This window comes from Oryzias latipes, chromosome 21 (assembly GCF_053564925.1).
Source record: "Oryzias latipes strain Hd-rR chromosome 21, Olatipes_Hd-rR_3.1".
Taxonomy (NCBI): domain Eukaryota; kingdom Metazoa; phylum Chordata; class Actinopteri; order Beloniformes; family Adrianichthyidae; genus Oryzias; species Oryzias latipes.
This window is the reverse complement of record NC_136257.1, coordinates 27916226-27939797: the sequence shown is the minus strand read 5'-3', so window position 1 is coordinate 27939797 and position 23572 is coordinate 27916226. Positions and strand designations below refer to the sequence as shown.

The 23572-nt window shown below is 41.9% G+C and overlaps 1 protein-coding gene across 4 annotated transcripts; it reads right to left on the bottom strand.

Annotated features, from left to right (window-relative positions):
- Window positions 1–2779: 2779 nt before the first annotated feature.
- LOC105356840 (nectin-1-like) lies at window positions 2780–21955 on the bottom strand. Of its 4 annotated transcripts, XR_013652850.1 has the most exons (10): window positions 21585–21955; window positions 21085–21215; window positions 18244–18576; window positions 17863–18162; window positions 16827–16920; window positions 15739–15890; window positions 14551–14647; window positions 14398–14481; window positions 11166–11217; window positions 2780–3307 (listed from the first exon to the last, which is right to left on the bottom strand). XR_013652850.1 is itself a non-coding variant. In XM_078939791.1 (9 exons), the coding sequence occupies exons 3-8, from the start codon at window positions 18548–18550 to the stop codon at window positions 14427–14429; spliced, it is 1005 nt and encodes a 334-aa protein (XP_078795917.1). In that variant the 5' UTR covers window positions 18551–18576; window positions 21085–21215; window positions 21585–21955; the 3' UTR covers window positions 2780–3307; window positions 14398–14426. The 4 variants fall into 4 exon arrangements, 3 of the variants coding, with proteins under 3 accessions (XP_078795917.1, XP_023806971.2, XP_078795918.1); XM_078939791.1 differs by lacking the exon at window positions 11166–11217; XM_023951203.2 differs by lacking the exons at window positions 11166–11217; window positions 14398–14481.
- Between the last annotated feature and the right edge of the window lie 1617 nt (window positions 21956–23572).

Genomic DNA, 23572 nt, shown 5'->3' with positions numbered 1-23572 from the left:
CTACACCTTCTCCACCTGGCCACACGTACTTTTAAGAATTCTGAAATAGGAGGATTAAAGTTATGTTTTAAACAAAATTGCTCATAATCTAATAAATTTCCCTCCGTATCCATCAGATCAGACACCGACCAGACACCTCTGTCAAACCATTCAGCACAAAACAAAGATTTGTTTTTGTGGAGGATGTATCTGTTGTTCCAAATGATATTTAAGTGTGGTGAGAAATTATGCACATACAATATTTTCCAGTATTGCAGAATTTGTTTGTGGAACTCTGATAATGCTATACGGAGCTTATTAATGTCAAAATCACTAATAAGCACCAACTTCAACCCGCCTAATTTGTTAAATAAATAATTTGGGACACAAAACCAGAAGGATTGGTTGTGTTTGATCCACGATTTCAACCAGTTTATTTTTAGGGTTCCGTTAAGACAGTCAAAATCAATAACTTTGAGACCCCCATCCTTAAATGACCATATAGTTTTTTTTTCATGTAATGAGGCTTGTTTCTCCAAATAAAGTTAAAAGTCATTTGGTTGATGTATTTTATCATTTTGTTTGGGATGGCATTAGAGTAAGATGGATAAATGCATCTAGACAAACCCTCCATCTTTGTCAGATAGATCCGACCCAGCAGCGATTTGTCTTACATTCATCAAGTTTTTCACCCACATTCCTTGATTGGCTTATTTTTTGGTCTTTGTTGATATAGATGCCCAAGTATTTAATTTCTGATTTAATGGGGGATATGATTGATTTCTTTTAAAGTTTCAATTTTTGATCCTGGTTTCCTATATACACATCCAACAATCAAATTCCTTTTATTGTAACTCTATTTCCACAGTGACACTTTCCATTAAATCATCCATAGCAGATGTCATGCATTTTACCAGTTTCCATTTTAAACTCTTTTCAATATAAAGGGCAACTCCACCTCCAATCCTGTTTATTCTGCTGTTGGCGAAGTCTGTATCGCGAAACTATGCAGACTAAATTGACTTCATTTTGTTGAAACCAGATGTAAATCATTTTCTGTGGGTGACGTCACACTGACTATGTCCAGTTCTCTTAACCATGGTGCTATCTTAAATGACCCCACCCTTACATTGACGTGTTATTCCTACTATGACAAAGGTGGATAAAGGTGGAAAGATTTCATGTAAAGTGAAGATCACAAATCATTGAAGAAAAAAGATTTAACAGACTGTCTAGTGGGTCTAGATCAGTGTTTTTCAACCTTTTTTGAGCCACGGCACACTTTAACCTTGACAAAAATCCCGCGGCAGAAACTCATAGTCTGTTTTGATCTACAGCCCCCCCCCCCCCCCCCCCCCCCCCCCGGCAATATGACGTTCATTTTTGTGATAATTGTGGCAGAAAAAGCAGGAAGTTGCAGATGTTTTTCTAAAAGATGTAATAAAAGTTAAGTTACATACAAACTGTATGTTCGTTGTGTTTTCAAGACGCTGTCCCTTTAAGCCAATGCATCATGGGAGATGTAGTGTGAAAACTGTGAGAAAACGACAGAAAGACTCGCGTCTCTGAGCTTCATGGTTTTGTTCACTTTTTCCACGGTCTGATACCGGATTCTGTGGAAAGTTACACTGCTAAAGACGAGCTTTAGCTGGTGTTTTTGTCGGAACTGACTGAGTTATGAGCTAAATTGGAACAAGGAAGTGGAAACTTTAACCACTTCTGATTGGTCAGACTGATGACATGTGATTAAGCCTTCAAGAATGATTGGTGGTGTCGTGGAGACAGTAAAAGCTGCGGGACTTTTCCTTACACAGTTATAGCTGCAGCTATTTCGCGTTACCGTCATTCTTATCAAAATGTCTTTAATAGAATCAAATAAACACAACGAAAAAAGTATTTTATGATCGTTTATATTCCTAACTACTCAGTGTTTTATCAGGACCTGTTTGGATGAACAAAGAGCTGATTTCCTGGAGATGGTTAATGTTTTTAGATCAGTTAATGAGGGCAATTTTCCACGGCACACTTGACCATCTCCCACGGCACACTAGTGTGCCGCGGCACACTGGTTGAAAAACACTGGTCTAGATGACCACACTCCCAATGTTAAAGTGCTTAGGATAGCACAAGGGTTACCCAGGTACCTTTACGCATGAGGAGAATGAAAAGAGATAATACCCAATAATTCTCAGTTTTCCCGCATAGTCTCTCAGAACTGCAAAATCTTCTGACGCTATAATTCACACAGAACGAGTTCGGTTCCTGTCTTTACACAGATTATACATACCAGTAGTTGTCATGCTTTTGTTGGGAAGTTGTTTCTCTTTCATCAGACTTGGACACAAACACTTTTGCATGCATGATTATTTTTATCCTATAAAGTTTGGTGATTAGCTAATATGAAATAACTTATGTACGTCGTTCCAAGAATTGTCTTTTTGGGAAATAGACTTTTTATGTAACTGTTTAGTAATAGTCAAATCAGCTCTGTCATATGTTAATAGCATCTGTGTATCAAGTTCCTACTGTTGCATTCTGGTTCCCCACAACATTGTTTCAAGGCATTATAACTGTACAACACAGTTATTATTTTACAATAGACTGCAGGTTTTAATGCACAGTAGGATTGTTTTCAAATCTCCAAAAATGTGACTTCTTTTCTTGACATTGAAGCTCAGCTTAAAGGACAGAGGGTTGCTTAACTTAAGAGTTAGCATCTAGTTGATTATTAGGCTGTTAGATCTTTACTAGGAGGCTGATTCTACTCAAATAGAGGCACAAAACAGTGAAGCAAATCTTTTAAATTCAAATCCAACTTTATTTACATAGTGCTTTTTATACTACAGAGCATCTCAAAGTGCTTGGCTAAAAAAATATAGTAAAAACATAGTAAAAATAACACGAATAATAAAACAAAAGAACACGTAAAAACACATACTGTTACATGGAACCAAGGGAGGAACCCAGGTGCAGGAATGACAAACAAACTAAATAACTTTTACAGGCTTTTAATCCCGAACAGGCTTTAGCTTGCTAACGTGGAACACAGGATGCACCTTCATGGAGCGCGGCAGGTCCAGTCTCACGGCCACAGGGTTGATGATACGAGTGATGGGAAACGGACCGATGTATCTAGGCTGCAGTTTCCTGGAACCACCTTTCAAAAGGATATCCGACATGGACAGCCACACCTTGTCTCCCACCTTGTAGTCAGGAGCAGAAGACCTTCACCGGTTAGCCACCATACTAAGACGCTCCTGGTTCCTTAGGAGCTCCAGCCAGAACCTGCTCCAGGTGCGACGATATCTTCTCACAAATGCCGCTGGCCCTGAGGACGTAGAAGCATGCGGTGGTTTCCTATTACAGTGCCGACTACTCTGTCAACAAGCTTCCCTGTATTATCATTCTGATCAGCGCAAAATTTCCTTAGTAGTCAATTCACTCCGCAGTAAAGCTCTTCAGTGGGCCCAGGCCTTTTTGGCCACCAATCCGATATCACATCTCCCCTTTGACCGCTTCATAGGTGAATTTCAACTAGTTTTCGACCAGCCACGCAAACAGGAAGAAGCGACCCGGCGGTTACTCAGCCTCAAGCAGCGTAACCGTCTGGTGAGAAACCACATCATAGACTTCCGGATTTTGGCGGTTGAGGCGGGCTGGCTGGACATTGCTCTAAAGGGTATTTTCTATCAATCCCTGAACGAAAAAAATCAAAGATCACTTATGTACCCAACCCGAAACAGTTAATTTTGAAGAACTTGTGACCGCCGCGCTCCGCTCTGACATACGGCTCCGTGAGCGCCAGGCAGAACGTAGCTTAACTATACGCCGACCTCCCTCTGATGTTCCTCACCGTCCCTTTCTGGTTCACAATCCTACGACCGCTTGCGCTGACGCCTCTAGCAGCTTCGCTGACGAAACCATCCAGATAGGACATTCGAAACTCTCCCCTGAAGAAAGGCATAAACGCCGCAACGAGGGTTTATGTTTTTATTGCAGAGATGCCAGTCACACTGTTTCTCATTGTCCCATCCGTTTAAACTCCCGAACCCCTCGCTAAGCGACAGGTCGTGAGGGGACCTGTCGGAAAAGACCACCGAGTCTTTCCTGTTCATGCCTGTCAAGTTTTCATGTCTGAACCATGTCCATGAATGTAATGCCTTAATTGACTCTGGAGCTGAACACAGCCTCATAGATTCTAATCTCGTTCGTCAACTTAAATTACCGGTTGAAGCCCTAGTAACCCCTGTTAAGGCTGCCGGTTTGGGGGGTAAATTACTTTCGAAGATCACTCAACGTACGGAAACTATCCAGCTTATTTCGTCCAGTAATCACAGCGAGTACCATCAGTTCTTTATCACCAACTCTCCTCAAACCCCGGTTATCTTAGGGTTTTCCTGGTTACGCCAACATAACCCCCAAATAGACTGGTCTAAATCCCGGGTTGTTAACTGGAGTACCTTTTGCATGGCTAATTGTTTACATTCTGCTCTTCCCTCCTCGGTCACTACCAAATTCCCAGAACAGGAGGATGTTGATTTGTCTAAAGTTCCGTCTTGTTATCATAATCTCAAAACCGTGTTCAGTAAGTCTAAGGCCTGTGCTCTACCACCTCATAGGCCTTACGACTGCGCCATTGAACTCCTCAGTGGAGCCTCTCTTCCCAAAGGGAGGTTATTTAATCTGTCCGGACCTGAGAAACTCTCCATGGAGAGTTACATTCAGGAAGCTCTCTCTCTCTGTCACATCCGCCCATCCTTGTCAACTGTTGGAGCTGGATTTTTCTTCGTTGAGAAAAAAGATAAGACCCTCAGACCCTGTATCGACTACAGCAGGGGTGTCAAACTCATTTTGGTTCGGGGGCCACATTCAACCCGTCTGATCTCAACTGGGCCGGACCAGTAGCGTAAAGGCAAAACAACAGCTATTCTTGTTTTTTTACCCAATTGGAAAACATGCCTCAACCAACGTGGTAGCCTTATCATTTCTTATTACACATTCATTCACAGAAGCCAATGGATCTTAAATGAAATTAATTTCACTTTAAAAAATATTGGTTTATTCAATTTTATACAGCCTGAATATTTTAAATCGGACCCTGAAGCAATCTTGATAATAAATTCAAGAGGGGCTACAAAAAAAAGAAACATCTTCCTAAAATTTAAATGTCCAAGCGATGACAAAATTACACAAAATTAAACTTGCAAACATTTGTGAACATAAAAGTTTGGAGTTAACCTCCTTGCAGAAACACATTTACTGTCATTCAAGTGTGCAAAACACAATGAAATGTCCATTATTATTATCATTCATTATTATAAGAATCTTTTCCTGGTTTCTGCCTGAATTTTGTGGCAACACCTGCCTTCTTCCTGACCTTTAATGGGGCGCCATCAGTGACCAAAATTACTTCATGTGACCAGTTCACTTCAACATCGTCCAGCACAGTAACTAGAGAGCTGACTATGTCATCAGTTGTTGTTGTGTCCATCAACTCCAGAAACTCCACTGTGACGGTCTCTTCAACACCTTTAATAAATATCCACAGCTGTACATATCTGTGATGTTGGTGGTTTCATCAATAGTGACTGAAAATACAATAAATGACTGGATTCCTTCATATGGCTGCCCATGTTTCCTCAGAGATGTTGGATCTGATCGTAATTCTTGTCAGACTCATGTTTACTGTCGACTGCTTTTTGGGAACAAGACTTCTGCAGCCTTCAGCATTTTTCAATAAGTTCACCATCAGAAAATGATTCGGATGTTTGCTCCAACTTGTTTGCAATCAGGTAGCTAGGTGTCACTGCTCCATCATTGACGTCACGGCTGCAGTAAATCCCGATGGTTATTTATCGGTCCAGCTAATAGTTACTTAAACTTTTTTTTTTCTTAACTGCAAATGGTGAAACTTTTCTTTGTGGAGAGTCTCATAGTGGTGCTGAATGTTATATTCTTGGAGAACCTGTTGATGACATACCAAGCATGCAGGTTTGCATTCAGCTCCGTGAACAAATAAAACGCTTTTCATTTTCCTGAAAAGCTCAGGACTTCACTTCAACCTTTTTTTTCTTTTTGACAACATTTTGGTCATTAGGGTGTCACTACTTATCATCCTTCAGTGGTGAAGCTCACAGGGAACCAAACTACTGCCTACCCAGACGCAGAGCTGTTACGTTTCGTTTTTGGCACATGTAGAGTAATGTTGTTCCTTTGCTCCCCTTGTGGCGGAATTGCGCATTTCGGTTATTTAAAAAAAAAATCACAACTTGCCACAGGAATGGACTAAAAACTTGCTTTCTTTTTTAAACATTCTTGTGATTTTTACTCTTCATGTGTGGGCCGGACTAAAGCACCCGGCGGGCCGGATACGGCCCGCGGGCCGTATGTTTGACACCCCTGGACTACAGAGAGCTAAACCAGATAACGGTAAAGGATAAATACTCCCTTCCCCTTATTAACTCCGTCTTTGACTCTGTCCAGGGAGCCAACATTTTCTCGAAATTAGATCTACGCAACGCATACCATCTCGTTAGGGTTCGAGAAGGGGACGAGTGGAAGACCGCCTTTAATACCCCTCTCGGACATTATGAGTACCTAGTCATGCCCTTCGGCCTCACCAATGCTCCTGCTATATTTCAGCGTCTTGTTAAAGACGTCCTGCGGGACTTTCTTAATAGTTTCGTTTTTATTTACCTTGATGATATCATTTATTCCACTAACCTCGCTGAACATCGTTATCACGTCCGGCTTGTTCTCCAGCGTTTATTGGAGAACAAGCTTTTTGTTAAAGCCAAGAAATGCGAATTCCATGCTGATTCTGTAGCTTTTTTGGGTTACATTCTCGAGGCTGGCCAGATCAAACCAGACCCTTCAAAACTACAAGCCGTCTCTGAATGGGAAATTCCCCAATCTTGCAAAAAACTACAACAGTTTCTGGGTTTCACCAACTTCTATAGGAGATTGATAAGAAATTACAGTAGTATCGCAGCCCCACTCACTCAACTTACCTCTGTCAAGGTTCCCTATTTCTGGAACAACGCCCCCGACTCTGCTTTCCATAACCTTAAAGAACTGTTTACTTCAGCTCCCATCCTCATACAACCTGATCCTCACAAACAATTTATTGTTGAAGTAGACGCCTCGGACTCTGGGGTAGGAGCTGTATTATCCCAGCGTGAATCACCATCTGGCAAACTCAAACCCTGTGCCTTCTTTTAAAGAAAACTCAGTTACGACGTCAGCAACAGAGAACTACTGGCCATCAAGCTTGCACTGGAGGAATGGAGACATTGGTTGGAGGGGGCAGAACAACCGTTTATTGTGTGGACTGACCATAAAAACCTGGCCTACCTCCGTTCAGCCAAGAGACTCAACTCCAGACAGGCCCGTTGGTGTCTGTTTTTCGACAGGTTTAGTTTTACCATCACCTATCGTCCAGGCAGCAAAAACGGCAAACCCTGTCATGCCCTGTCCCGGAAATACAGCACCACTGACGGATCTGCTACACCATCCATTATTCCGGACTCTCTATTTGTGGGCAACCTCACGTGGGACATTGAAGCAAGAGTGCAACAGGCCCAAGGTGAGAAACCTGATTCGACCAACTGTCCGCCTGGTACCCTGTTTGTTCCCGATAGACTCAGGTCGGACGTCATCACCTGGGGCCACTCGTCTAGAAATGCCTGCCACGGTGGGGTTCGCCCCACCCTCATGCTTCTAAAGCGCCGTTTCTACTGGCCTTCCATGGAGGATGACGTACGCGAATACGTCGCTGCCTGCACCACCTGTGCAAGGGCCAAGTCATCCAACTCACCTCCTGCTGGTCATCTTCATCCTCTGTCCACACCTAGCCGACCCTGGTCCCACATGGCCGTGGATTTTGTCATTGGACTGCCTCCTTCTCAGGGTTTTACGGTCATATTTACTATCATTGATCGTTTTTCTAAAGCTGCTCATTTCATCCCCCTCTCTCAACTGCCCACAGCCACCGAAACAGCCCAAATCCTGATTAACCATGTCTTTCGTCACCATGGCATGCCATCCGACATTGTGTCTGACCGAGGTCCATTTCACATCCCAGGTCTGGAAGGCGTTTTGCTCCGCCCTCGGAGCCTCCGTCAGCCTCTCGTCGGGGTATCATCCCCAATCTAACGGTCAGGCCGAAAGGGCCAATCAGGAACTTGAGGCTTCCCTACGCTGTCTGGTGGCCCAGAACCAGGGGGATTGGTCGGATTACCTCGTATGGGTGGAATTCGCGCACGACAATCATCCTTCAGCAGCTACGGGTATGACACCTTTTGAGGCTTCATTGGGTTACTCACCACCCTTGTTTCCCACCCAGGAGCTCGATCTGGCAGTGCCCTCCGTACAGCTCCATCTCCAGCGCTGCCAGGATGTGTGGCACCAGGCTCGGGCTGCTCTCCTGCGTACTAAGGAGAGCAACTGCCAGATCGCTAATCGCCACAGGGTGGCGAGTCCCTCTTACCACCCAGGGCAGCAGGTGTGGCTCTTGTCTAAGAACATCCCTCTCCAAGCTACGTCCCGTAAATTGGCTCCCCGCTATATTGGACCTTTTCCCATCGACCGTATCATCAACCCCAACTGTGTCCGCCTCAAGTTACCTGCTGCCCTCAAAATCCATCCATCGTTTCATGTGTCCCAAAGTAAGCCCGTCCGCCAAAGCTCCCTTTGCCCGCCGTCCGCTTCCCCACCCCCACCCCGGCTCATCGATGGTGCCCCCGCCTTTACTGTTAGCCGGATTCTGGACGTGCGGCCCCGGGGTCGCGGATTCCAATATCTGGTGTATTGAGACGGCCCGGTCGTGGATATCTCGCTCCCTCATATTGGACTCCTCTCTCATCAACGACTTCTTCTCGGCCCATCCGGATCGTCGACCTGGCCCGCCTTGGGGCGGTTGTTGGGGGGGGGGGGGGGGGGTACTGTCACGGTGCCTCCGGCAAACCCCCCCTCCTCATCAGCTCCACCTGATGCCTCCAGCTGCGCCTCCTCATCCTCATCAGCCAGCAGCCTCTTAAGGAGACCACGGACCTGTAATCGACGCTAGTTCGTTGTACTCCTATGGTGCATCTCCTGGCCTCACCTTGATTATTGTCCTCGCCTGTTTCATGCTCTCGACTAAACTGCTTTGTCTCTACATTCATTCCAGGACCTCGCCTTCCTGTGGAACTTACCTTATTATGGTTCATCTCTCGCCGTCTCGCTCTGACGTTCTCCAGCTCCGTCTCGGATCATGCGGTTGCTGCCAGCAAGACCCTCCAACCTCTCCTTGGACTATCTGGAAAGATTCTGGAGCTCAACTCTATCCTGACCATCTTATTAAAACCTCATTATTACTCACCTCACTGCCTGCAGAGTCTCCTTCCGGGTTCCAGCACCTGAGTCAACCACGCTTGCTAGCCATGACAAAAATAGCTTTTTGTTTTACTAAAAGAACATTTTTTTAAAGTTAGTTTTAGTTCAGCAACAATAAAAATATACCATAAACTGTTCTTCAATATAGAAAAATATATATGTATCAGGCACCAGTTTTACAATTTATTCATGGTTTATGTTTATCAACTATAAAATGAAGTCTATAGATGTTTCAACTAGGGGTGTGTATTTGCAGGAGCCTGGCGATATGATATCTATCACGATACGATACTTATACCGATTCATCCCAACACAATACCACAGACAACATTACTCTTTAAAAAAAAAAAAATCGAATCAATATTTGTATAGCACTTTTCCAACTTGTGTTACTCTGACTGCTTTACATAAAAACATAATCAAGATTTAAAAACAAGACTTTAAATACATATTTATGTCTAAAACCCATAAAATACCCACAATTTAATTTAAAGATTATGTCTTAGAAAAGAAAACGTGATCTGAATATCAATGCACATTTAATAAAATGGGTAAATACTTTAAGCTCTGCAACTGTATTTCAAAGCTGCTTTTATGCAAATTTATGGCACTTTTGTTTCAGTAATTTAGGATTTTTTTTTCAACACTCAATGTTGTCTGATTTTCAGAACATATTTTTCAGCACAGGAAAAAGTCTTATGCCTTAATATGCCTTAACCAGTAATGTTCTATATGTATGGTTGAGGAAATAAAGTGCTATTTATGTCCAGCATTGCTAAGCAGTACTTTTAAAAGGGTTTTTGCATCTCAGTTATCACACAGAAAAACCAAATTCGCCACTAATTGCCAGAGCATTTCAGAGCATTGCACACGTCACTCGGATCCATCAGGTCTATGTAACAACAACCACGAGGCTCATTAGTTCACACAATGAGTTACATAGGTCACTGTTGAGTCGCACCGCTGAAAGTTACATTATGCAAAGTGGGACACCATATTGGAAAAGGGCAAGATGCCGGCTCACTGCTGTGCTACAAATGCACAGAGTTGAAAAAGCAAGGATGTGTCATTTGAAAAATAAATTATTGCTGTCAGCTAATAAAGTAAAACTCATAGAAAACATTTTAGGAAGATCTGAGTGAGTTTACTCTCTGAATAGTGAACTTTTAGGCTAATCTTGTAGTTATGATGGCGATGAAAACACAAAGGAAGCCCATTTAAAATCAATGGCAGCATTAGACTTTGCTCTAAATTTACTTCGGGATTATTAAAGTCTATCTATCTATCTATCTATCCATCTATCCATCCATCCATCTATCTATCTATCCATCCATCTATCTATCCATCTATCTATCCATCTATCTATCCATCTATCCATCCATCCATCCATCCATCCATCCATCTTCACATTTTCTGGCACTGCTTTTTTTTGTTTTTTGGAGGATGACGTGTGTTCAGACTCAGATCAGGCGAGACGACCTTCTGAATTTAAGCACATTACTAAACAGAGGAAAGAAAGTAACCAGAATTTTCTAGTTCAATATTAGAAAGGTCAATGCATTTTATGTAGGTGTGAAATCTAGGGTCTGAGTTAAAACCTTAGACTCCATTTTCACTGCAAACACCATTCAATCCTCCTCTCTCCTTGACACCACTTCTCTTTGCTTTATCAGCTACAGTCAACGTCCTACAGAGTAAAAGCTGCGTCTGAAAAGTCTTCATCATCTCTGAGTGTTTTGTGCTTCCATGAGGACAGACAAAAATGGCCCCTCGAGGTCTCTACAGTTTAAAATCAAAATCCACATATGCACCTGATGGACATCATCGTTCAGAAGATCCTTCTTTTACGGTTTCAGCAGAAATCTAAAGCAGAAAAACATCAGATTAATTGTAAGACAGACCAGCAGAGACTGTCATTAAACTTCATGAAATAATTTATTTCAAAGAAATAATACTTTTGCTATATTTACATAAAAAGAGGGAAATAACTTTGTTTGCTAAACTCAAAGAAAACACAAACTCTATTTTAGCCTTAACAAGTCATGAAAATGTGTTAAAAAAAGGAGTAGAATAAAAGCGTCTTAACTTTGAGCCCATCTTTATATATATATATATTTATATATATATATATATATATTTATTTATATATATATATATATATATATATATATATTTATATATATATATATATAGCTAGCGGCTGGGTAGCTCAGTTGGTAAGGTGCAGGACTGTCATGCAGGAAACCTCGGTTCGATTCCCAGGGGTGGAATGAACAATATAATGGCAATGGTAAATGGGGACAATTACCATAACAATGGAAATGGGGCAATTACCATAACAATAGCGAGCAATTTACATCACCCAGTGAGGGTCCTTGGGCAAGACCCTTTACGCTACAGCCTACCTCACAAACATGAGAGACAATGAACCAGATGTCATGCCGGCTCAGACGTCGCCCGGGTCATGAAACAAACAAGGTCTGCGTCAGGTGCTGGGGGACCAGAGCACTCTGATGGAAAGTGGGCTACTGGAACAAGACGGAAATGGACTAGGTGCGTTAGAATGCTACTACTCAAGTAATCCCAACCAGCGTGGTTACATGCAGAGAATGCAGTGGCTGGTCTCTCTGAGAGAAGAACATAGCAACCTCCCTTAACAGAATCCAGTAACCATCACAGTGGCAGACATCCAAGAAAGAGTCTCAGGTATGAAGAACTGGACAGCACCGGGCCCTGACATGATACATGCCTACTGGCTAAAGAAGCTCACAGCACTCCACGAGCGCCTGGCAGCACAAATGAACCAGCTGCTAAGAGATGGGACTCATCCCGAATGGCTAACAAAAGGGCAAACGATCCTGATCCAGAAGGATCCCTCAAAGGGTGCAGTCCCATCCAACTACCGGCCAATAACCTGTCTCTCCACAACATGGAAGCTCATGTCAGGCATCATTGCAACCAAGATAAATAGGCACATGGATCAATTCATGAGTAACTCACAGAAAGGCATTGGTAGAGACTCAAGTCGCTCAAGACTGCAAGTCACGACACACCAACCTGTGCACAGCCTGGATTGATTACAAGAAAGCCTATGACTCAATCCCACACACGTGGATCACTGAATGCTTGGAGCTGTACAACATAAACAGGACTCTAAGAGCCTTCATAGGAAACTCAATGAAGCTGTGGAAAACCACCCTTGAAGCCAATGGGGAGCCACTTGCACAAGTGTCCATCAAATGTGGGATATACCAAGGTGATGCTCTGTCCCCACTGCTGTTCTGCATAGGTCTGAACCCCCTCAGCCAAATAATCAACAAGACTGGCTATGGATACCGACTCAGAAATGGGGCCAACATCAGTCACCTCCTCTACATGGATGACATCAAGCTATATGCTAAGAGCCAACGTGACATTGACTCCCTGATCCACACCACCAGGATCTACAGTACTGACATTGGGATGTCATTCGGGCTCGAGAAATGCAGCCGGATGGTGACAAAGAGAGGCAAGGTAGTCCACACAGAAGGGGTCTCACTCCCAGAAGGAACAATAGCAGACATCGAGGACAGTTACAAGTACCTCGGAATTCCACAGGCAAATGGCAACCTGGAGCAGGCAACAAGGAAAGCTGCAACAGCTAAATACCTCCAACGGATAAGGCAAGTCCTGAGAAGCCAGCTCAATGGCAAAAATAAGACCCGGGCAATAAACAGCTACGCACTGCCAGTTATCAGATACCCTGCAGGAATAATAAGATGGCCAAAGGAAGAGGTACAGACCACGGATGTTAAGACACGAAAGCTCCTCACCATGCATGGAGGGTTCCATCCCAAATCCAGCACCCTGAGACTGTATGCTAGCCGCAAGGAAGGAGGCCGAGGACTAATGAGCGTAGAAGCCACTATCCAGGATGAAACATCCAAGATTCATGAGTACATCAAGCTCAAGGCCCCAACTGACAGTGTGCTCAGTGAATGTCTCAGGCAATGGAGAGCAGAGGATACAGTGCTGGAGGACAGATCCTCATGGGAGGACAAACCCCTGCATGGGATGTACCACCGGACCATAACTGAAGTGGCTGATATCAAGAAGTCCTACCAATGGCTAGAAAGGGCTGGCCTACAGGACAGCACTGAGGCACTCATCCTGGCAGCCCAGGAACAAGCCCTGAGCACCAGAGCAATAGAAGCTCAGATCTACCACACCAGACAAGACCCAAGGTGTAGGCTGTGCAAAGAGGCACCTGAAACAATCCAGCACATAACTGCAGGGTGTAAGATGCTGGCAGGTAAAGCATACATGGAGCGCCACAATCAAGTGGCTGGAATAATATACAGGAACATGTGTGCAGAATATGGACTGGAAACCCCAAGGTCAAAATGGGAAACACCCCCGAAGGTGGTAGAGAATGAAAGGGCAAAAATCCTGTGGGACTTCCAGATCCAGACTGATAGGATGGTAATGGCGAACCAACCAGACATTGTAGTGGTGGATAAAGAACAGAGGAAAGCCGTTGTGGTGGATGTGGCAGTGCCAAGCGATGGGAACATCAGGAAGAAGGAACATGAGAAACTGGAGAAATACCAGGGACTCAGAGAAGAACTGGAGAAAGCCTGGAAAATGAAGGTGACAGTGGTGCCTGTGGTAATTGGAGCACTCGGGGCAGTAACCCCCAAGCTGGAGGAGTGGCTACAGATACCTGGAAAGATCTCAGACATCTCAATCCAGAAAAGCGCAGTGCTAGGAACAGCTAAGATACTGCGCAGAACCCTCAAGCTCCCAGGCCTCTGGTAGAGGACCCGAGCTTGAGTGAGAAACCACCCACGAAAGGGTGAAAGGGGCAAGTTTTTTTTATATATATATATATATATATATATATATATATATATATATATATATATATATATATATATATATATATATATATATATATATATATATATATATATATATATATATACATATACATATACATACACACACACACACACAAAAGCTATATTTGCAAAATGTTATTGGTATTATTGATATTATTATTACCTTTTTTTCTGCCACCAATGAGGAGCTTCTTATCCAGATTTCTTGTCATCTCCCCGAGGATCTGACTGAAACCTTTGTAAAATACTATGAGGAAAAAGTTTCCTCTTTCACTTTGTGAATTTTAACTCATAACATATCTGGTGGAATTGATACCTTTGACATTTTCCAGTTCCAGGCAGGAGAAAAAGGAGAATCGGGAGAATCAGGATAATCAGGAGACCAACCAAGACGCAGAAAAGGTTGCAGTTTCCTGTAAGAAATAAGTCAAAGTTTAATGGCTCCACTTCTAATTACATTATCTCTAAAAAATATATATATTTGAAAAAAAAAACAATTATGACACATACATTTTTAATTTTAAACAACAACAAAAAAATACATCTTTATGAAAGAAACTTTCTTTAAAAAGTATGCTTTTGCAATGCTACAAACAGAATAGTCTTCATTCTCTCTGAGTGTATTGTGCTTCCGTGGGGGCATTTAAAAAAATCTACAGAAAATCCTATATATATATATTACACACAATGTAAATGAGAGTAAAAATTGTGACATACATTAATTTCACATGTTAGAAAGGAAGTTACACTGAAAAAGTCTTTTTCCTATCTCTCCCCTGTACACAAAACACAAATTAAGGGTGAGTTCAGACTGGAAAAATCCTTTGGTCTGGACCCAGTCCACTTAATTTGGTCCTGAGACTTGTGTTTGGTCTATATTCAGACTGCCGCCAAGAAGACTGTCCTGATTTTGTAATGTCATGGTTTTGTAAACAAAAGTCATTGGTCAGGAATTACGAGGGCGAGGAAAAGCAACAAGAGAAGGAATAATGGAAGTCCTGCGCTTTGCCATTTTTGTCAGGATAGTTCACTTATTTAAACTTTATATTTTGCTGACCAATTTTGGAAGTCTGTATCGTCAGCTACAACACTTTTTACTTGTTGCTTTGGTACGGCGACGGTTGCTGCAGGACGGTAACTAAGGAGACGGCTATGAAGGCACACTGATTTGATGAAGTGTTTATAACATATAGATTGTTGGGAAAACAGTGTGAGAAGTAATGTGTATCACGTTAACAGTTGTTTTGATGAGCCTGCATTCATCCGACCACATTTCAATGAGTTGCTGTGTCTCATTGTCACATTTCTACTGTTGTTTACATCCAGTAATGACCGACTACAGTGGCCGTTTTGGTCCAGTTGTTCTGCTTCCAACAGAGAACTTCAGACTGAAGACTGAACACCCAAAGTCTTTAGAAGCTCTCCCAGCATGCCTCAAGATTTGTTGTGTTTTTTGTTCAGGTGAACATCTATGTATTTGTTTTATTCTCACAGCAGAACTCACCTGAAGAGAACTGCACAAAGAGGTATGCCTGTTTGCTTCCGTATGGATTTGTGGTTTCACACTGATAAAGGCCAGACAAGTCATTGCTCTGGCTTGAAAACTGCAGTGTTGCACCCACAACTTCAACTGATGGAGGCAGAGGCTGGCCAGACCTGAAAAGGCAAAAACAAAATTCAATTACAAAAAAAATAAAAAAAACTTTTGACTGCAGGTCAAAATATTTCTTAGCCACACAAGAGGAGCAGTTTAGTTTGTCTGGGTGGTTTCATGCTTCACTTTGACATGTGTTTTTAAACTTTAAGCAAAAATAAACAGAGTCCAGTGTCTTCCACAATAATTGCACATTTTAGGTCAGTCATAACTACCCCTGCATGTGGATACTAGCACAAGAACCGGCTGGTTCCAAATGCAGCAGGTTCATTAGCTCAGCTAAAAGTCCACAAAGCTAAATCAGCGTCAGGCAGGGGTTGATAACAGGTATCAAAGGAGAGACAGGGTAGTCAGGATCCAGGCGAGAGTCGGGGCAGGGGGCAGGCAAACTGAGTCAGACACAGTCAAGAGACAGAAGATCAGGTCTAAAGATTACGCTCGGTAAGGAAGGCAGAATGGCACAAACAATACTTCACACTGAGTGTGGCTCAGTGCAGTGTGTAACCCTTGTGCTATCCTATGGGGTCAAGATGACCATTGACGTGTTCTCCCTACCATGACAAAGGTGGATAAAGGTGGAAAGATTTCATGTTATCCATGGACACCAGTGAAGATCACAAATTATTGAAGAAAAAAGGTTCAGCGCACTGTCTAGTGGGTCTAGATGACCCAACTCCCAATGTTAAAGTGCCTAGGATAGCACAAGGGTTAAGTAGACTGTGGTTGATTGAGTGAATGCTGATTGAGCATGAATTCTTGGATATTGAATTGTCAATTGAGATTTGCGTATTCCTTTGAATTTTAGTTGCAAAAACTTCCACAGGTTAGGTTGAACCCACAAGTGGACTCAGACAATAAATAAATACATTTGAAAAAAACAAATACATTTCAAAAGACATACTCAAATGCAAACAACACTGCATTTACTTTTTCAATACCTTGTCCAGATAACGGTAACTTTTGGATTTGCCTCAGTTTCACACTCATGTGAGAATTCGGATCGTTCAAAAATGTTGACATTCCCAGGCGGGTCTGCAATAAATACAAAAAGGTTTATGACATAAAAGAAAGGTAAGTTTTTCAAGGATAACACTAGTTTAAAAGCATTTATATTTGTAATATGAAACATGTGCAACTTTGTGCCAAAATAAAGTTGTTCTGCCTAAAATACAAAATTTTTACCACAAAAAAGCTTTTTTCATTGTGTAAAATATTGGAAAGCAAGAATCAAGGCTCTTTCATGTGGTCATGTTTGATATAAAGTCCTTTACACCAGCGCTGTTCAGGACGTTTTGTAGGCCACTGACCAGTTTAATGTCAGTCAATATTTTATTTACTTTTTTTTATTTATTACATTTTATTTAATAACATGATTTTCAGATTGTGGGTCTTTAAATAACAGAATAAGTTGATGTCCAGTCAACTCAAATTCAATAATTTACTCTGGGGATAAAAAAACTGTAAAGAATGTTACACAAGAAGTTAAAGAACAACAAAAGGTTAAATATATATAGCAGAAGCAGAAGATCACAGGACAACACCTAAACAGGGAAGACCGCAAGAGAGGAAAAAGAGCAGAAGAGCCCCATTCTCTGTCTGCAGTTCCATATAAAGGCCTGGTTATGTGTCTCTCTGCACATTGTGCATTCCTTCGTTAACATATCATAATAATAATCATCAATAATCATAACAACAATAAGTTCATTTCGGGAACACTTCTTTGGACATTTGGCTGTACTTTTCTACTTCCTTTAAAGCCTTCTTCCTCAACGACACTCCCAAAGGTCACCCTCTGGTCTTCTCACAACAGATATTCTAGAAGGCTCCATAGGTATGAAAGGAGGACATGTTGTCCAACAGTCTTTCCACCTGTGTCCTGTATTCCCCTCTAGGCCTGCATTCGTTATTCTTTCTGCACTTTTCACTTTCACTATCAGAATAAATCTGCTTTAGAGGAAGTTTGAAGATACTTACAGTGGACCTGGATGTTGGTTTCTAAGATTTCGTCTTTCGTTGCCTCACTTGAGATGACACACTTCACCAACTGACCATTCATCTCTCTCCCAGGTTTTCCAAGCAGAGTACTCCATGTGGTGGTCGTACCATTGGCATGCCGAGTTTCCTTAAGTTCTTCTCGAATTTTTTCTTCCAAAGAACCTTTGATCCATCTCACCTCTGCTTTAGGCTTAGAAGCAGCAGCTGTGCAAGTTGCAAGTGGAACCTCCTCATTTCCCTCTAAGGGTGTATAATCCATCAGATTTGTGATTGGGGGCACTATAGGAATACCAGTAAAATCAACATGTTGCAGTAACAACAGTAACAAAATGCAGAACAATGTAAACAGTCAGATCTTACCAAGTATTACAAGTTGTGAATTTCTACTTGGTGTTCCACCGGGGAACAAGCTGAAGATGCATGTGTAGCTTCCTTCATCCTTCAGTGTCATATTAGAAAACTTCAGGGTTTCATTTTTATCATTGAAATTTCCAATAAATTGAAATCTTAAATCCTGTCCATTACTAAACTTGAGTCCATTCTTGGGCTGAATTGTCAAGAAAACATCATCTGGAGCTTTTCCTTTGATCGTTTTCTGCCATGTGATCTGGGATAGACGATCATTTGTGATTATGTGGCAGGGTAAGACGGCGGAGGATCCAAGCATCACAACCACATCCCCAACCTGGACAGCTGGTAAAGAGAGTAAAACATGACTTTAATACAAAAATCTGTCCAAAGTCTGCATTAAAGAAAGACATTTTGTACTTTAATTATATACAATCATCTCTTTAATACACCAAGTTAAACAACAAGACATTTTCCAACTTATCTGTGTTCTCTACTTCTAGTGGTTTGGACTATGGACTGATTTTTTGCACCTAAAGCCTTAGTCATATGCACCCATACAGTGGTTTGACCCATATGAGTGCTGAGGCATTTTTTTTTTGGTTGTTGGTTGGCCTGCATCCACCCTTAAGGGCTGTTGAGACCATTGACTGTAAAAACAATGGATAAATCAAGGTGTGACATCACCCACACAAAATGGGCTCTTACCTCCCGCTCTTGTTAAATGAGGCAAAATCCCTCACCATTGCTTCCTGATACGGGCGTCGTTGACAGTGATTTGTCTGAGTCTCTCTGAGTGATTGTATCTATGGCATCGGCAGCAGTAATTGCCACAGATACGATGAGTCAGAGTGAGTCGGACCAATCACTGTCAACTGGTTTCAATATGGCGGCGCCCTAATCAGGAAGCAATGGTACTTCCTATTTGGGAAACAAGAAGGGAGGGGTTGAGCTGTCCAGTTTTTTTTTTACAATCAATGGTTGTGACAAAGGTTTAACCCTTAACACCAGAGCTGTAGCGCCAGTGTTGTTATCACTCTTGTCATGGTAGGGAGAACACATCAATGTAAGGGTGGGGTCATTTAAGATAGCACAAGGGTTAAGATAAATCCGATTGTGCACGAACGATGTCACGTGACTTCCGAACGAACTGAGTAGAAGAGGTAAAATATTATTTCACTGCTCATATTGATCATAATATCATTAGAATTAATCAGAAATAACTCAACAGTGATAAGAAAGTAGAAAAGTACAAACAGGAATTCAGAAACAGAGGCTGTTGCAAATTTAGGAAATGTAAACAGCAGCGCACAATGTAAACATGGTATCATTTACACATGTGTTTATTTGAAATAGATGTTATATCATATCATAACTTTTCATCACATATAAATATTACTTTATATTTGGAATGCTGTACTAGTCCCAGTCCATACAAGTGTTCTAAATTTTAAAAATACTCATTAGGTTACAGTCTTGGTTAATGTAATAAATTTTCTTATATATTATAGGGTAAGATAAAGTATTTTCATTTGACCGTAACAGTATTTGATTTACATGGCAATACTTTAACCAGATGCTTCAATATTTAGTAAAATATTTGTTTTTAATATTTAAAGAGTTTTTTAAATGTCCATCATAAGAGGCATTTGATATTAGATGTATAGAAAAAATGAAGTACTGACATCTGAGTAGGTTTCCTTGCTGTTGAATATTGGTATCGAAGGACAATCAAAAGTGGGGGAGGACAACCACATATTACTTGCCAGGTTGTCCAGAGGACAACCCCCCCCCCCCCCCCCCCCCTTCTTTCTAACGCTGCAACGATATTTTTTCTTTTGAAATTCATTTGTCGTTCACTCTCTGTGTTAATACAAAATGATTGAGATACTTACTGACACATTTGAACATTTATCAGAAGAATTATTTAGGCCGGAAGTGCAAATCTGTGACTATCTTTTCTTAACTTTACCGAACCAATATTTTTCTTATTTTCATAGCGACAATAAAATAATAATAATAAGTGTCCCCCAATTTAATTTTGTTTTTATTTTCCCCTCTTGGAAATATTGCGGGACAATGAGCATTCAAAGTGGGTCCCACAGACACAGAAACACACAGAAGGCTCTCAGACGGAGCAGGAAAGAAGCTGCAAGAAAACCTTTGAACGATCTCATGAACCCTGAATGGAGACGTGATTACTGATGTTTTAGCCCAGTGGAATTTTCAGAATAAAAGCACAACAACTTCTGTTGCAGGTATACTTCCACTGTAGGAGCCATTAATGTGATTGTAGTTCACCTTACTGCCAGTAGGGAGATTCTGTATGTATGAGAAGACGTTACAGTGTTTGTCAGGTGTTTTGGTCCGGAAGGGCAAAGGGTTTTGACCGCAGTACTGCACGAGTGTAAGAACACAGGCTGGTCAATGTCACACGCAAGTATGTATGTGTAACCCCTAGACGGTGCTGCTGTGTGTAACAGCTCTAAATCCCTTCAAATGGAGTTACTCTAAGTCTAGGTTCAGTGAGGAGGCTGTTGACTGTCATGTATTCCAGTATTTAGCCAGGAATATTCCACCCCATAGAAATGTATGATTTATAGTTGAACCAGAAAAGAATACTTAGGTTTAGGCAATAAAATAACACAAAATAACAGTCTGAAGAACTGAGTGAATTACTTATATTTAACACTTCACAACAAAAAAACAAGTGGCCACTGACATGAAAAGGAGGTTCAAATAAAATTGAGATCTCAAAAAGAAAACTTAAATCTGAGTCCAACTTTCTCTTTTCTTTAGAATAAAAATAAATAACCCTTTGAGTGCACTCAAAAAAAAATAAACGTAACCCACTTAATGTCCAACCAGTAGATGAGATGAAATGAGATGAACCAAGGAGGTAAGATGACGGAATGATGATGGAGTAGATGAGTTGAACGAAGGAAGGTCTGGGATCCAGATGTGCACCAAGAAAAAAAACCAGTCTACACAAATGTGCAGAAAATCATTAAATATTGTCCATATATATTGTCCTTTTAACATTACTTCACAGTCATTTTCTTTTTTTCAAGGATTTAACTCAATATACACACCAAAATTATATAACTCAACATGTATGCAAAAAAAATCAAACTAGCTTACTGTGCAGCTAGCCTGCAACACGTGGCCAACCGAGGAGACTCCGTGCATTAAACTTAAAACATTACAATACTGATCACACATTTCCATAGTTACCTCAACTGGTTTTTTCTATAATATTTGGTTTGCAAATCACTGTTTTTTCAAATCAATCAATACACATCACCAGTGAATATAGCAGGTTATCCGACATCAAATGCGATATTACCACTCACCGAGGTAACGTATTTTTCCACAAAATTAACAAAGTCCAACGTCGCTCTTCAACAAGATTTCTCTTCCTGGGTACACTCTAACTGTTGGAAGTGAGTTTTTTCCAAAACTTAGAACAAATACAGTTTTAACAACCACAATTAATTTCAGTCTGTTTTTTTTCCTCTTTACCTCGCTGAAGTCTTTTTTTCCTCTGACGCTATGCCTTGAGAAAAGTTGAAAAGACGTCAAAGATAAAAACAATGACAGGATGATCACTCCTGGCAAATCCCAAAAAACCAACATTTAAAATGTTGACTGCCACCAGTGGTGAAACTGAAAATTACACTAAATGAAAGAGAATAACTAAGTAACTTAAGCAGGGTTACATATGCAAAATGACAGAAAATAAATGTCAATGTGTCGCCATACAAAATGAGAGTGGACATTTAATGACTGGAGCAAACAGATGCGCGTCAACCTCACCCTGGGTCAAAACAATCTCAGGAGCTGAGTTGTAGGCTTAGCTCCTTCAACAATAGTCAAAACCCTGGCTGTATCTGTGGATTACTTCTACTCGTTTGGCACTGAGCGAAGTAAAATGACGCAAAGGAGGTCGGCTGCTGATTGAGGTGGGAGAGCGTCGGCCCGGAGGTGGAAGTTTGTTGGGAACTGCGATGCCGAAGATAACTGGGCGGAGGATCAGAACGCTGGATTCCTGGACGATAATTGGATTATTGACTGCTGGATCACTGGATTTATGGAACATTATTCCACAGACGACAGAACGGCACCCAACACATGAAGGTACCAGGGACTGTAGCGCTACACTCAATGACATTTTCAATGTGTGCACACTTTCTCTTTCGGCTTTTCCCATCAGGGGTCGCCACAGCGAATCATCCTTTTCCACCTCACTCTATCATGAACATCTTCTACCCTAACGTTAGCCAACTTCATGTCCTCTGTTAAGACATCCATATATCTCCTCTTTGGCCGTCCTCTTGCCCTCCGGCCAGGGAGCTCCATCTCCAACATCCTTCTACCAATATATCCACTGTCCCTCCTCTGAACATGTCCAAACCATCTCAGTCTGGCTTCTCTGACTTTGTCGCTAACACAGGCAACGTGAGCCGTCCCTCTGATGTACTCGTTCCTTATCCTGTCTAACCTGGTCACTCCTAAGGAGAACCTCAACATCTTCATCTCCGCTACCTCCATCTCAGCCTCTTGTCTCTGTCTCACTGCTACCGTCTCTAACCCATAGAGCAGAGCTGGTCTCACCACTGTCTTGTACACCTTTCCTTTGAGTCTTGCTGGCACTCTTCTGTCACACAACACTCCTGACACTTTCCTCCAACCGCTCCAACCTGCCTGCACTCGCCTCTTCACCTCTTTTCCACAATCCCCATCACACTGAACTGTTGATCCCAAGTACTTAAACTCCTGCACCTTCTTCACCTCAGTCCCCTGTAACCTAACGCTTCTACCTTGATCCCTCTCGTTCAGACACATGTATTCTGTCTTACTACGACTGACCTTCATACCTCTTCTTTCCAGAGCAAACCTCCACCTCTCTAGCTGTTCCTCCACCTGCTCTCTACTCTCACTGCAAATTACAATGTCATCCGCAAACATCATTGTCCAGGGAGATTCCTGTCTTACCTCGTCTGTCAGCCTGTCCATCAGCATAGCAAACAAAAAAGGACTCAAAGCTGATCCTTGGTGTAGTCCCACCTCCACCTTGAACTCCTCTGTCTGACCTACAGCACATCTCACCACCGTCATACTTCTCTCATACATGTCCTGAACTACTCTGACATACTTCTCTGCCACTCCAGACGACCTCATACAGTACCACAGCTCCTCCCTCGGCACCCTGTCATACGCCTTCTCTAAATCTACGAACACACAATGCAGCTCCTTCTGACCTTCTCTGTACTTTTCCATCAACATTCTCAAAGCAAAAATGGCATCAGTGGTGCTCTTACGGGGCATGAAACCATACTGC